Below are 15,193 nucleotides of genomic sequence, written 5' to 3' on the forward strand. Positions count from 1 at the left end.
ACACGGGCGATAAAACTGCACGAGATTTGTGTGTTGCAAGACTCATAAATCTCGCACAAATATGAACTCCTTCCTTTTGAATGGGGTCATACACATGAGCGATTCTTTCCTGCACAGCACTGCGATGTGATGCTATGCAGGAAACACATCGCAGAATGTTCTATCCTTCTGCATGCTCTCGCATTGCAGTGCCCATTGTTTTCAATGGGGCCAGCGGCAGCAATGGGAGAAGCTCCACGATCCTCTGCCACGGCTGTGACAGCTGCGACGGAGGATCCCTATATCCCCAAAATGATGCAAAGCAGTTTTCACATGAAAGCCTTGCATCCCTGGGGAATTCACATAGAGGAGAGCGTGATATGTGGGGGGATTCACTGCCCCATATCACGCTCACCCGTGTGAAGTTAGCCTAATGGAGCGTTTACACAGCATCATTTAATATGCTGTGTGATTTTCTTCAAGGTTTCCATCGCGGTTGTAGAAAATAGCACTATGACGAAAACCTTAAACGGAAATATTGGCTTGGTCACAAGGTTTCCAACTGTTTCTGTTTTATTTGGAGTATAGAGTAATGTAGTCGACTATGTTATTCTATATACCCAATAAAACTGAAGCAAATGGAAACCTTTTAAAACGGACAGCAAATTATTGGCCGTTTAACAATATAAGTGAATGATTCAGTTTGTTTCTGTTCGGGGCTTCTGTTACAACGCACTAAGGCCTCGGTCAGACGGGCGTTTGTTCGCTCGATTTGCGCATGCGCATGCGATCTGCGCATATTTAGAACCATTGCTTCACAATGGGATCGGTCACATGGCAACTTTTTATGCGGATGTCCGATAAATTATAGGACACGAGGAATCGCAGATCGCTCCTATCTGCGATCTGCGATTCCTTGTGTTCTATATATGCGCTCAATGGGGCCGACGGCATCAGCACGGACCCCATTGAGAACATATACTACAAAGATCATTCTCCTCTGCCACAGCTGTAACAGCTGTGACAGAGAAGAACGATGTTTGGCCATTGAATTCAATGGAGCTGGCAATACAGCCGGCTCCATTGAAAGCAATGGGCTGCCGGCGAGCGTGGGATGAATTTTCAGGAAGGGCTTAAAAATATAAGCCCTTCCCTGAAAATCATCCAAAAATGTGTAAAAATAAAAAAAATATATATACTCACCTTGTCCCTGCAGCCGGAGTTCAGCCGCGTCCGGCCGGCAGTTCTCCTGAACTGCTCTGTGTAGTATTCAGCAGCCAGGGATTTAAAATCCCTGCCTGCTGAATGGGCTGCCTCTGATTGGTCACAGCCCTCACCAATCAGAGGCAGCTCTCACTCACCCATTCATGAATTCATGAATGGGTGAGTGAGTGCCGCCTCTGATTGGCTCAGCGCAAGGACCAATGAGAGGCAGCTCTCAGCTATTGAATGACCACATATAATTACAGCTCTGCCCATTGGACGTTAGTCTACTGACCTCCTTACACTCTTACATGTGTATTTATTAACCTAAGCCATCAGTAACTGTATGCTGCATTCTATTTACATTTGCATTGGTGTATATGGTAGCATGCACTTCCGAACAGCAAATATCGTAACTACGTAAGCGACAGGCAACAGCAATAGATCAGTGTATAATATATACATCTATATTCTCATGTGTTTACATTCACTCACCTTAAACTTCCAGCCATGATACAAGATGAGGCGCGACAAGAACAATGATCATCATGATTCATTCCCAAGTTGTGCCCCATTTCATGAGCGAGAGTTGCGGCAACAGGAATATAATCCTCACTGTGATCCTGGGGACAAAATATTAAAACCTCATGATGGGAAGTTTATACTTACCGAAAAAGTAATTAATGATAATTACTAAAAGCCAAAGGTGATATTATAAAACTGAGTAATGTCTGGACACAAGGAAATACAACCTAACAATCTGCCACCAGACACCAAGAATTGGGTATCTCTCTCATCAGCATCGAAGACCACAGAAACTGGGGTAAATTATGCCAGAAATGTACGCTAGGTTGGACCCGGCATACATTCCTAAGAAGGCACATGGAGGAGCCGGTGATGTGGCTAATACATGGAGAAGCATGCGCCTCTTCATGTATTAAGTGTGCCGTGCGCTGTGGAAAATCACACTAAGCACAGTGTAGTCTTAGTAAATTTCCCCCATAGTGCTACATCCTGTTTGATATCCCCAGACGGAGTTAGCATCAAAATGCTTGTTGGGGCACAACATCCCTGTAGTCATTGTTAGTCTGTGCATACTGTATATGGGCTATTTTCATTGGGAAATGTTTCTAGGGCTTTTTTTTCTCCCTTATGGATGTCTTTACTGACTCCTGATATTCTACTGAACATATATAGATGTATTTAGACCTCGGGGGCTGCTTATATCCTCATGGGTTTGTCACCACTATTTTATTTGTTCTTAACATATATGTGATTAATAAAGATGATTTATAGCTATTTCTCTATGTGCATTTCTTTATTTGTGTTGCTTGTAATTGGGGTAAAAACAAAAAATTGATAGAAATTCACATGTTGCCTATATGTCAAATATAGTTTTAGACTTGATTTATATTTGTTGTGTGTTCAATTAGAAAAAAAGAAAGCTTTTTAATGCTGTTGAGCAATTTGAAACAGTCGAACGCTGTTTCAGTTCGAACTTTGCTAAAACTTTGATTTTCCACAAACCCGAACCTTGGGTGGTTTGTTTTGACTGCACCAAGTAAAATTTCCTCCTCCTCCAGAGAAGAAACACAACATACAAACCCCATGCAGATGTCTTCCTTGCTCAGATTTAAACTTAGGCCCCCAATGCTGCAAGGCAATTGTGCAAACCACTGGGGAGGAGGAGAGGAAGAAGGCAGAAGAAGCATGGTGGCTCAGTGGTTAGCACTGTTGCCTTGCAGTGCTGGGGACCAAGGTTCAAATGTGACCCAGCAGTTGTTGTTCTTAGTTAGATTTGAACCTGGGAGGGTAGGACCCCAGCACTGTAAGGTAATGGTTCAAACCAAAAGTTTTTGACAAAGTTTGGTTTGAACTAATTTGGACTGAGCTGAACTTTGCCGGACGTCCGTGAACTGTCTGATCCAAACTTTTTAAAAGTTCACTTAACTCTAGTTTTTAAGTAACATACGTTATATACATATACTACATGATGGTTGTGATATATTTTCTAATAATATATATATCTTACCTGTATAACTGCTGCAGAATGGGTATTACTACAGAGTGTACTGATCCATGCAAGTCCTATAGTACTGCCATCAAAATCCATGTTCCTGGGAGACACAAGGGGAACAGCTGTAACAGACTACTCATGTGCAGGTGTTATAAATGACTAAAAAGAAAACTTTGTTTTTGAATAAAAATGTAGAAAATGTACAATACAATTCCAACAATTTAGACAATTTGCAATCACAACCAAGGTTAATTAATATAAACTCTATAAAAGTCATTAGGTACCTTTACAAATTTTGCTTTCTTTTATCTATTTGAATAACATGATTATCCTTCTCCATTCGTATCTATACCTCAATTCATAATCAACTCTGCTGTTTTCTCGCCTCCAGAGAGCAGTCAGGTAGGAGACAAAATGTCTATTTTAAAGGGCCACCAGCTAATTTTTCAAAGCAGCTGTAGGCATATCAGTTCAAAAACACATCATGAAATAACCCAAAATTAGTACAAAAGCAACAAAGGATTTGCAAATGTAATAATTTAACTCAAGTAATGAACACAATCGTCAATTTCCGCATTAACATTCCTACAGATTATAGGTCATAGTTAGAGATGAGCGAACGCGTTCGTCCGAGCTTGATATTCGTGCGAATATTAGGGTGTTCGGGATGTTCGTTATTCGTAACGAACACCATGCGGTGTTCTGGTTACTTTCACTTCCTTCCCTGAGACGTTAGCGCGCTTTTCTGGCCAATTGAAAGACAGGGAAGGCATTACAACTTCCCCCTGCAACGTTTAAGCCCTATACCACCCCCCTGCTGTGAGTGGCTGGCGAGATCAGGTGTTCGCCTAATATAAAAGTCGGCCCCTCCCGCGGCTCGCCTCAGATGCCGTGTGAGTTAGATGAGGGACAGTGCTGTTTATACCGGAGCTGCTGTAGGGAAAGAATTGGTAGTTAGTGTAGGCTTCAAGACCCCCCAAAGGTCCTTATTAGGGCCACTGATAGCTGTGTGTTGGCTGCTGTTAGCAGTGGCATTTTTTTTTTCTCAAAATCGGCTCTGCAGAGCGTTGCACCTGGCATTAGGGACAGAAGTGCTGCATAGGCAGGGAGAGTGTTAGGAGTGAGTGTAGCCTTCAAGAACCTCAACGGTCCTTTCTAGGGCCATATTTATCCGTGTGCAGTACTGTCCAGGCTGCTGTTAGCTGTGCTGCATTTTTTTTGGGCTTCTCAAAATCGCCTCTGCAGAGCATTCCACCCTCCATTGATACTGCAGGGAAAGAATTGTATAGGCAGGGCCACAACACAGTTATTATTCATAGAATATACGCAGTGCTGCCTGTTGGTGGAAAAACAAGTGAAAACAAATCTATTTGTCCAGCCTTTGTCCGTCCTTACGGGCGGTGGACATGTGTGAGCTGCGTGAAAAACATTGCTAAATCATACGCACCCAGCTACGCTTTACTGCTGGCTTCGCCATTTGCTTTCCTTAATTGGGAAAAAAAATACCTGCTCTGCCAGAGTTATAATAACTCTGCTACCCTCACGTTCTGTGACACATTAGCAGGGACACAGCACAGTTATTAAACTTCTCATGTTCATTGAATATACGCAGTGCTGCCTTTTGGTGGAAAAACAAGTGAAAACAAATCTATTTGTCCAGCCTCTGTCCGTCCTTACGGGCGGTGGACACGTGTGAGCTGCGTGAAAAACATTGCTAAATCATACGCACCCAGCTACGCTTTACTGCTGGCTTCGCCATTTGCTTTCCTTAATTGGGAAAAAAAATACCTGCTCTGCCAGAGTTATAATAACTCTGCTACCCTCACGTTCTGTGACACATTAGCAGGGACACAGCACAGTTATTAAACTTCTCATGTTCATTGAATATACGCAGTGCTGCCTTTTGGTGGAAAAACAAGTGGAAACAAATCTATTTGTCCAGCCTCTGTCCGTCCTTACGGGCGGTGGACACGTGTGAGCTGCGTGAAAAACATTGCTAAATCATACGCACCCAGCTACGCTTTACTGCTGGCTTCGCCATTTGCTTTCCTTAATTGGGAAAAAAAATACCTGCTCTGCCAGAATTATAATAACTCTGCTACCCTCACGTTCTGTGACACATTAGCAGGGACACAGCACAGTTATTAAACTTCTCATGTTCATTGAATATACGCAGTGCTGCCTTTTGGTGGAAAAACAAGTGAAAACAAATCTATTTGTCCAGCCTCTGTCCGTCCTTACGGGCGGTGGACACGTGTGAGCTGCGTGAAAAACATTGCTAAATCATACGCACCCAGCTACGCTTTACTGCTGGCTTAGCCATTTGTTTTCCTTAATTGGGAAAAAAAATACCTGCTCTGCCAGAGTTATAATAACTCTGCTACCCTCACGTTCTGTGACACATTAGCAGGGACACAGCACAGTTATTAAACTTCTCATGTTCATTGAATATACGCAGTGCTGCCTTTTGGTGGAAAAACAAGTGGAAACAAATCTATTTGTCCAGCCTCTGTCCGTCCTTACGGGCGGTGGACACGTGTGAGCTGCGTGAAAAACATTGCTAAATCATACGCACCCAGCTACGCTTTACTGCTGGCTTCGCCATTTGCTTTCCTTAATTGGGAAAAAAAATACCTGCTCTGCCAGAGTTATAATAACTCTGCTACCCTCACGTTCTGTGACACATTAGCAGGGACACAGCACAGTTATTAAACTTCTCATGTTCATTGAATATACGCAGTGCTGCCTTTTGGTGGAAAAACAAGTGGAAACAAATCTATTTGTCCAGCCTCTGTCCGTCCTTACGGGCGGTGGACACGTGTGAGCTGCGTGAAAAACATTGCTAAATCATACGCACCCAGCTACGCTTTACTGCTGGCTTCGCCATTTGCTTTCCTTAATTGGGAAAAAAAATACCTGCTCTGCCAGAGTTATAATAACTCTGCTACCCTCACGTTCTGTGACACATTAGCAGGGACACAGCACAGTTATTAAACTTAGATTATTCATTCACTAGAGGCAGTGGGGCCTTTCGTTTTCCAAAAAGGGAAAAAATTATATTTGGCCTGCAGTCTTGCGCCAATTTATTTCCTGCCTGTGAAATCAAATCACTGGTAATACAGCATGCTGAGGGGTAGGGGTAGGCCTAGAGGACGTGGACGCGGCCGAGGACGCGGAGGGCCAAGTCAGGGTGTGGGCACAGGCCGAGCTCCTGATCCCGGTGTGTCGCAGCCGACTGCTGCGCGATTAGGAGAGAGGCACGTTTCTGGCGTCCCCACATTCATCGCCCAATTAATGGGTCCACGCGGGAGACGGTTATTAGAAAATGAGCAGTGTGAGCAGGTCCTGTCCTGGATGGCAGAAAGTGCTTCGAGCAACCTATCGTCAACACGCAGTTCTGTGCCGTCCACTGCTGCAAATCCGAATCCTCTGTCTGCCGCTCCTCCTTCCTCCCAGCCTCCTCACTCCACTACAATGACACCTGCTCAGGAGCGGGAACACTCCCAGGAACTGTTCTCGGGCCCCTGCTTAGATTGGGCAGCAGCGGTTCCTCTCCCACCAGAGGAGTTTATCGTCACTGATGCCCAACCATTCGAAAGTTCCCGGGGTCCGAGGGAAGAGGCTGGGGACTTCCGCCAACTGTCTCAACAACTTTCTGTGGGTGAGGAGGACGATGACGATCAGACACAGTTGTCTTGCAGTGAGGTAGTAGTAAGGGCAGTAAGTCCAAGGGAGCAGCGCACAGAGGATTCGGAGGAAGAGCAGCAGGACGATGAGGTGACTGACCCCACCTGGTGTGCAACGCTTACTCAGGAGGACAGGTCTTCAGAGGGGGAGTCAAGGGCATCAGCAGGGCAGGTTGCAAGAGGCAGTGCGGTGGCCAGGGCCAGGGGTAGAGGCAGGGCCAGACCGAATAATCCACCAAGTGTTTCCCAAAGCGCCCCCTCGCGCCATGCCACCCTGCAGAGGCCGAGGTGCTCTAAGGTCTGGCAGTTTTTCACAGAGACGCCTGACGACCGACGAACAGTGGTGTGCAACCTTTGTTGCGCAAAGCTCAGCCGTGGAGCCAACACCAACAGCCTCACCACCACCACCATGCGCAGACATATGATGGCCAAGCACCCCACAAGGTGGGACGAAGGCCGTTCACCGCCTCCGGTTTGCACCCCTGCCTCTCCCCCTGTGCCCCAACCTGCCACTGAGATGCAACCCCCCTCTCAGGACACAGGCACTACCGCCTCATGGCCTGCACCCACACCCTCATCTCCGCTGTCCTCGGCCCCATCCAGCAGTGTAGTTCAGCGCACCGTTCAGCCGTCGCTTGCGCAAGTGTTCGAGCGCAAGCGCAAGTACGCCGCCACGCACCCGCACGCTCAAACGTTAACCGTCCGCATAGCAAAATTCATCAGCCTTGAGATGCTGCCGTATAGGGTTGTGGAAACTGAGTCCTTCAAAAGTATCATGGAGGCGGCGGCCCCGCGCTACTCAGTTCCCAGTCGCCACTACTTTTCCCGATGTGCCGTCCCAGCCCTGCACGACCACGTCTCCCGCAACATTGTGCGCGTCCTCACCAACGCGGTTACTGCCACGGTCCACTTAACTACGGACACGTGGACAAGCACAGGCGGGCAGGGCCACTACATCTCCCTGACGGCACATTGGGTGAATTTAGTGGAGGCTGGGACAGAGTCAGAGCCTGGGACCGCTCACGTCCTACCCACCCCCAGAATTGCGGGCCCCAGCTCGGTGCTGGTATCTGCGGAGGTGTATGCTTCCTCCACTAACGCACCCTCCTCCTCCTCCTCCTCCTCTGTCTCGCAATCAAGATGTGTTAGCAGCAGCATGTCGCCAGCAGTCGGTGTCGCGCGGTGTGGCAGCACAGCGGTGGGCAAGCGTCAGCAGGCCGTGCTGAAACTACTCAGCTTAGGCGATAAGAGGCCCACGGCCCACGAACTGCTGCAGGGTCTGACAGAGCAGACCGACCGCTGGCTTGCGCCGCTGAGCCTCCAACCGGGCATGGTCGTGTGTGACAACGGGCGTAACCTGGTGGCGGCTCTGCAGCTTGGCAGCCTCACGCACGTGCCATGCCTGGCCCACGTCTTTAATTTGGTGGTTCAGCGCTTTCTGAAAAGCTACCCACGCTTGTCAGACCTGCTCGTAAAGGCGCGCCGGCTCTGCGCACATTTCCGCAAGTCCCACACGGACGCTGCCACCCTGCGCACCCTGCAACATCACTTTAAGCTGCCAGTGCACCGACTGCTGTGCGACGTGCCCACACGGTGGAACTCTACGCTCCACATGTTGGCCAGGCTCTATGAACAACGTAGAGCTATAGTCGAATACCAACTCCAACATGGGCGGCGCAGTGGGAGTCAGCCTCCTCAATTCCTTTCAGAAGAGTGGGCCTGGTTGGCAGACATCTGCCATGTCCTTGGTAATTTTGAGGAGTCTACCCAGGTGGTGAGCGGCGATGCTACAATCATTAGCGTCACCATTCCTCTGCTATGCATCTTGAGAAATTCCCTGCAAACCATAAAGGCAGCTGCTTTGCGCTCGGAAACGGGGGCGGGGGAAGACAGTATGCCGCTGGATAGTCAGGGCACCCTCCTGTCTATTTCTCAGCGCGTACAGGAGGAGGAGGAGGAGCATGAGGAGGATGAGGAGGAGGGGGAAGAGACAGCTTGGGCCGCTGCTGACGGTACACCGGCTGATTGCCTGTCATCCTTTCAGCGTGTATGGCCTGAGGAGGAGGAGGAGGAGGAGGAGGAGGAGGAGGAGGAGGAGGAGGATCCTGAAAGTGATCTTCCTAGTGAAGACAGCCATGTGTTGCGTACAGGTACCCTGGCACACATGGCTGACTTCATGTTAGGATGCCTTTCTCGTGACCCTCGCGTTGCACGCATTCTGGCCACTACGGATTACTGGGTGTACACACTGCTCGATCCACAGTATAAGGAGAACCTGCCCACTCTGATTCCCGAAGAGGAAAGGGGTTCGAGAGTGTTGCTATACCACAGGACCCTTGCGGACAAGCTGATGGTAAAATTCCCAGCCGACAGCGCTAGTGGCAGAAGGCGCAGTACCGAGGGCAAGGTAGCAGGGGATGTGCGTAGATCGAGCAGCATGTACATCCCAGGCAGTGCAACAGTCTTTAAGGGCCTGGCCAGCTTTATGGCTCCCCACCAAGACTGTGTCACCGCTCCCCAGTCACGGCTGAGTCGGCGGGAGCACTGTAAAAGGATGGTGAGGGAGTACGTAGCGGATCGCACGACCATCCTTGGTGACGCCTCTGCCCCCTACAACTACTGGGTGTCGAAGCTGGACATGTGGCCTGAACTAGCGCTGTATGCCCTGGAGGTGCTTGCTTGTCCTGCGGCTAGCGTGTTGTCGGAGAGGGTGTTTAGTGCGGCTGGGGTAATCATCACAGATAAGCGTAGCCGCTTGTCAACCGACAGTGCCGACAGGCTAACACTCATCAAGATGAACAAAGGCTGGATTTCCCCAGACTTCTGTTCTCCACCAGCGGACAGCAGCGATACGTAAGGAATACGTAGGCTGCACCCGCGGATGGAAGCTACGTTCTCTCTCACCATCCAAAACGGGGACATTTCTGCTTCATCAATCTGTGTCTAATATTCCTCCTCCTCCTCCTCCTGCTCCTCCTCCTGAAACCTCACGTAATCACGCTGAACGGGCAATTTTTCTTAGGGCCACAAGGCTCACTCAAATAATTTTTCAGAACAATTTTTATAAGTTTCAATGCGCTTAAAAGCATTGGAACTTTAACTTGAACCAATTTTTCGTTACACTGGGCTGCCTCCAGGCCTAGTTACCACTTAAGCCACATTAACCAAAGCGATTAATGGGTTTCACCTGCCCTCTTGGCTGGCCATGGCCAATTTTTGGGATGTACATTAGTACTGTTGATACAGCAATTTTTGTGGGCCCTCGCCTACAGTGTAATCAAATTAATTTTTAGCCCACCTGCATTACAGCTGACGTTACCTCAGCTGTGTTGGGCAATGCAATGGGATATTTTTATGTACCGCCGGTGGGTTCCAGGGAGCCACCCATGCTGTAGGTGAACACTGAGTTTTTAATACATCTGTACACTTCTAAAGAACCCGTCTGACTGGGGCATGCAGTGTGGGCCGAAGCCCACCTGTATTACGCACGACATTACTACCTCAGCTGTGTTGGGCAATGCAATGGGATATTTCTATGTACCGCCGGTGGCTTCCTGGCACCCACCCAGGCAGTGGGTCCACAGGGAGTTTAACCTACATGTGTCCACTTGTAAAGAACCCCAGTCTGACTGGGGCATGCAGTGTGGGCCGAAGCCCACCTGTATTACGCACGACATTACTACCTCAGCTGTGTTGGGCAATGCAATGGGATATTTCTATGTACCGCCGGTGGCTTCCTGGCACCCACCCAGGCAGTGGGTCCACAGGGAGTTTAACCTACATGTGTCCACTTGTAAAGAACCCCAGTCTGACTGGGGCATGCAGTGTGGGCCGAAGCCCACCTGCATTAAGCACGACATTACTACCTCAGCTGTGTTGGGCAATGCAATGGGATATTTTTGTGTACCGCCGGTGGGTTCCAGGGAGCCACCCATGCTGTAGGTGCACACTGAGTTTTTAATACATCTGTACACTTCTAAAGAACCCGTCTGACTGGGGCATGCAGTGTGGGCCGAAGCCCACCTGTATTACGCACGACATTACTACCTCAGCTGTGTTGGGCAATGCAATGGGATATTTCTATGTACCGCCGGTGGCTTCCTGGCACCCACCCAGGCAGTGGGTCCACAGGGAGTTTAACCTACATGTGTCCACTTGTAAAGAACCCCAGTCTGACTGGGGCATGCAGTGTGGGCCGAAGCCCACCTGCATTAAGCACGACATTACTACCTCAGCTGTGTTGGGCAATGCAATGGGATATTTTTGTGTACCGCCGGTGGGTTCCAGGGAGCCACCCATGCTGTAGGTGCACACTGAGTTTTTAATACATCTGTACACTTCTAAAGAACCCGTCTGACTGGGGCATGCAGTGTGGGCCGAAGCCCACCTGTATTACGCACGACATTACTACCTCAGCTGTGTTGGGCAATGCAATGGGATATTTCTATGTACCGCCGGTGGCTTCCTGGCACCCACCCAGGCAGTGGGTCCACAGGGAGTTTAACCTACATGTGTCCACTTGTAAAGAACCCCAGTCTGACTGGGGCATGCAGTGTGGGCCGAAGCCCACCTGCATTAAGCACGACATTACTACCTCAGCTGTGTTGGGCAATGCAATGGGATATTTTTGTGTACCGCCGGTGGGTTCCAGGGAGCCACCCATGCTGTAGGTGCACACTGAGTTTTTAATACATCTGTACACTTCTAAAGAACCCGTCTGACTGGGGCATGCAGTGTGGGCCGAAGCCCACCTGTATTACGCACGACATTACTACCTCAGCTGTGTTGGGCAATGCAATGGGATATTTCTATGTACCGCCGGTGGCTTCCTGGCACCCACCCAGGCAGTGGGTCCACAGGGAGTTTAACCTACATGTGTCCACTTGTAAAGAACCCCAGTCTGACTGGGGCATGCAGTGTGGGCCGAAGCCCACCTGCATTAACCCTTTCCAGTCCACTGTGTGACCTGTGAAGACATTAGGGTTTAAGGCTGTACAGCTCCGTTGTTGGTAGACGTCCGTCGGGGTTCTCTTACTGTATATTGCCAGCCTCTCTGCTGTCGGAGCCTATCCTACGTGTCAGCTCATGCAGTACTGGCTTTAGCCAGCATATAGCGCCGTTGTATAACAGCAGAAAAAGAGTAAGCCCCCTAGGAAAACCATATACAAATTGGATTGGAAAGGGTTAAGCACAACATTATTACCTCAGCTGTGTTGGGCAATGCAATGGGATATTTCTATGTACCGCCGGTGGCTTCCTGGCACCCACCCATGCTGTAGGTGCACACGGAGTTTTTACTACATCTGTACACTTATAAAGAACCCCAGTCAGACTGGGGCATGCAGTGTGGGCCGAAGCCCACCTGCATTAAGCACGACATTACTACCTCAGCTGTGTTGGGCAATGCAATGGGATATTTCTGTGTACCGCCGGTGGGTTCCAGGGAGCCACCCATGCTGTGGGTCGACAGGGACTTCACAATAGGGAGTTGTACCTGCCTGTGTCTATGAATTAAAAAGCCCGGTCTGACTGGGGCATGCAGACACCTTGACAGAATGAATAGTGTGTGGCACATAGGTTCCCCATTGCTATGCCCACGTGTGCAGCTCCTGATGGCGGTGGCACAGGATTCTATTTCTCATTGCTTCTGTACAGCATTGTGGGCTATCGCTCCGCCACTTTTAAAGAGGGTCGCTGCCTAGCCGTGCCAACCTCTGCAGTGTGTGCCTGCGGTCCCTCGTCATGGCAGACGCAATTCTAAATAGACATGAGCGTGGTGTGGCATGAGGGCAGCTGAAGGCTGCCCAGGGACACTTTGGTGTGCGCTGTGGGGGGGGAGGGGGGGCGGTTGGGCAGCATGTAACCCAGGAGAAGTGTCAGTGGAGTGTCATGCAGGCAGTGATTGTGCTTTGTTGGAGGTAGTGTGGTGCTTAGCAAAGGTATGCCATGCTAATGAGGGCTTTTCAGAAGTAAAAGTTGTTGGGAGGGGGGGGGGGCCCACTCTTGCCGCTATTGTGGCTTAATAGTGGGACCTGTGAACTTGAGATGCAGCCCAACATGTAGCCCCTCGCCTGCCCTATCCGTCACTGTGTCATTCCCATCACTTTCCTGAATTGCCCAGATTTTCACACATGAAAACCTTAGCGAGCATCGGCGAAATACAAAAATGTTCTGGTCGCCCATTGACTTCAATGGGGTTCGTTGTTCGAAACGAACCCTCGAGCATCACGGGAAGTTCGTTCCGAATAACGAACACCCGAACATTTTGGTGTTCGCTCATCTCTAGTCATAGTCGATGATTGTAGAAGAAACTTACGTTAGGAACTGCGCATTGTCGTGAGGTTTCCGACTCAGCAACTGTTTCTCCCTCCACTCAGAGAAGCGTTGTAGATTGGTGTTAGCAGATGTGACCACTTGAAACTGGTTTCCATTGCTCCAAATTTCCATTCCAGTTAGAGCCACAAAAAGATTTAAAGGCTTATAGACCTAAGGAAGAGGTCAGATATAATTCGCTTAGTGACTTTGTTATCATTTATGTCATAAATTACTGCTGCCACAGGGGAAACATATGTTAGTACTGCTTGGTGTCCATTCAAATAAATAGCTGACCATTTAACCCCTTGAGTGGCAGGTTTCCTACCACCCTGTCGTGCCCACCAGGGCAGGTTTTTTAAAATGGTCTAATCATTGAATTTCAACTAGTTTTGCAGTTGCGTCTCAAGAGCCATAACTTTTTCATTTTTCCATTGACATGGCCATATGAGGGCTTGTTTTTTGCGGGACAAGTTGTGATTTTTTAAAGAGGGGGGAGGAAAAAAAGAAATGTAGAAAAAAGAAAAAAAGGGGCCATGTCATTAAGGGGTTAAATAATGTATTAACTCCCTTCTCTAGGTCATTACGACACATGGATACCACATGTGTGATTGTATTTTTGATTTTTTACAAAGTAAAGGGAGACAAGTGTTTTTTTTATTTTTTTAATAATTTTGTTACGTTTTTTTTTAAAAAAATTTTTTTCAAATTTTTTTTTTGTCCCTTTAGGGGACTTCCACAGGGACCCATCAGGACCCCTGATCACATTCCGGGGGTCCGATGGTGACAGCCCTTTACATGCTGCAGTGACAACCCTTTACATGCTGCAGTCACATAGACTGCAGCATGTAAAGGGTTAACACAGCAGAGATCGGAGGTTTTCTCTGATCTCTGCTGTAAGAGCTAGTACCTAGCTGTCCTCTGACAGCCAAGCACCAAGCTCTCCCTGCCACAGAGACCATCGGCTTGCTTCTGACAAGCCGATGGTCTCTATGGCAACTTGTAAACAAAGCAGGACATTGCCGACATGTCGGCAATATCTTCTGCTGGTTTTTCAAAGCCCTTGCTCTGCTCTGTGTGGGACTGTGCAGGCAGAGCACACTGTCACAGCTTGTGGCATTGTGCTCTGCAGCTCCCATAGTGATACATAGCCCGGAAATCTTCCGGGCTATGTCACTATGAGCAGTGGAGCTCGTCCCCGGAAAATTTCCGGGCGTGCCACTCAAGGGGTTAATTGATGGATCTACGCTCTGGCTCATGGGGGGAGTCCAATGGGGGGCACCTCCCTCTGTGATGTCCAAATGCTCTTTATGATGCAACCTGGTTAACTTTTGCTTCAACCAACTACATTATTACCTGCTGATTGGGTGCTATACTCTGAATGCCAGTATCCGGAAAGTATTCATTTTTGTTCAGGGAAATTAAATTGAAGGTGGTCATCTAAAGATGTTTCTATACATCCATATGTATTACATATTACTACATTAACTCACCTGATTTACAAAATTTACAATGCCAAATATTCTTCTCCTGATATCGTCTTCTCTGCCATTAAATTTACGGAACTAGAAAAAAAGGAGATCATTAATAATGTAGTTTAAAGCAAGTCATGCTTACCTATATACCCATTATGTTACATATGCAGATTATTTTTACCATACATTTAATATATTCTTACCATAGAATTATCCGCCACTACATACATTTCGATATATTTTCTTGACCGTAGGAATGTTTCTTTCTATGAAGGTAAAGCAGAGGAACATCAATATCATATTACAGATGGAAAAATACTTCATACTGAGCCATAACGAGGCTTTCCTTCAGTCAGGGTAAAGGTTCAGTTTAGCTGGCCTAGTCATATATCTAAATGCTATGGATAAGGAGGCAAAGTGGCTTGTTGGCACCCCCCAACATTGACCCAATAGCCCCCTCTAGCTACACCCCTGGTTAAATAATGTCATAATAAAAAATAATGCTACATAATAAGACACCT

General features: G+C 48.1%; 1 protein-coding gene across 2 annotated transcripts in view; it reads right to left on the reverse strand.

Annotated features, from left to right (window-relative positions):
- Positions 1 to 15,193, reverse strand: part of LOC136612678 (zinc metalloproteinase-disintegrin-like MTP4) — a 51,348-nt gene that overhangs the window by 27,156 nt on the left and 8,999 nt on the right. For both annotated transcript variants that reach the window (XM_066593186.1, XM_066593185.1), the window contains exons 7-11: positions 14,876 to 14,938; positions 14,691 to 14,762; positions 13,202 to 13,371; positions 3,215 to 3,299; positions 1,678 to 1,805 (exon numbers count right to left, since the gene is read on the reverse strand). In XM_066593186.1, coding sequence (XP_066449283.1) covers positions 1,678 to 1,805; positions 3,215 to 3,299; positions 13,202 to 13,371; positions 14,691 to 14,762; positions 14,876 to 14,938 — 518 coding nt within the window. The remainder of the gene's footprint in view (positions 1 to 1,677; positions 1,806 to 3,214; positions 3,300 to 13,201; positions 13,372 to 14,690; positions 14,763 to 14,875; positions 14,939 to 15,193) is intronic.

Source organism: Eleutherodactylus coqui, chromosome 2, assembly GCF_035609145.1.
Source record: "Eleutherodactylus coqui strain aEleCoq1 chromosome 2, aEleCoq1.hap1, whole genome shotgun sequence".
Classification (NCBI taxonomy): Eukaryota; Metazoa; Chordata; class Amphibia; order Anura; family Eleutherodactylidae; genus Eleutherodactylus; species Eleutherodactylus coqui.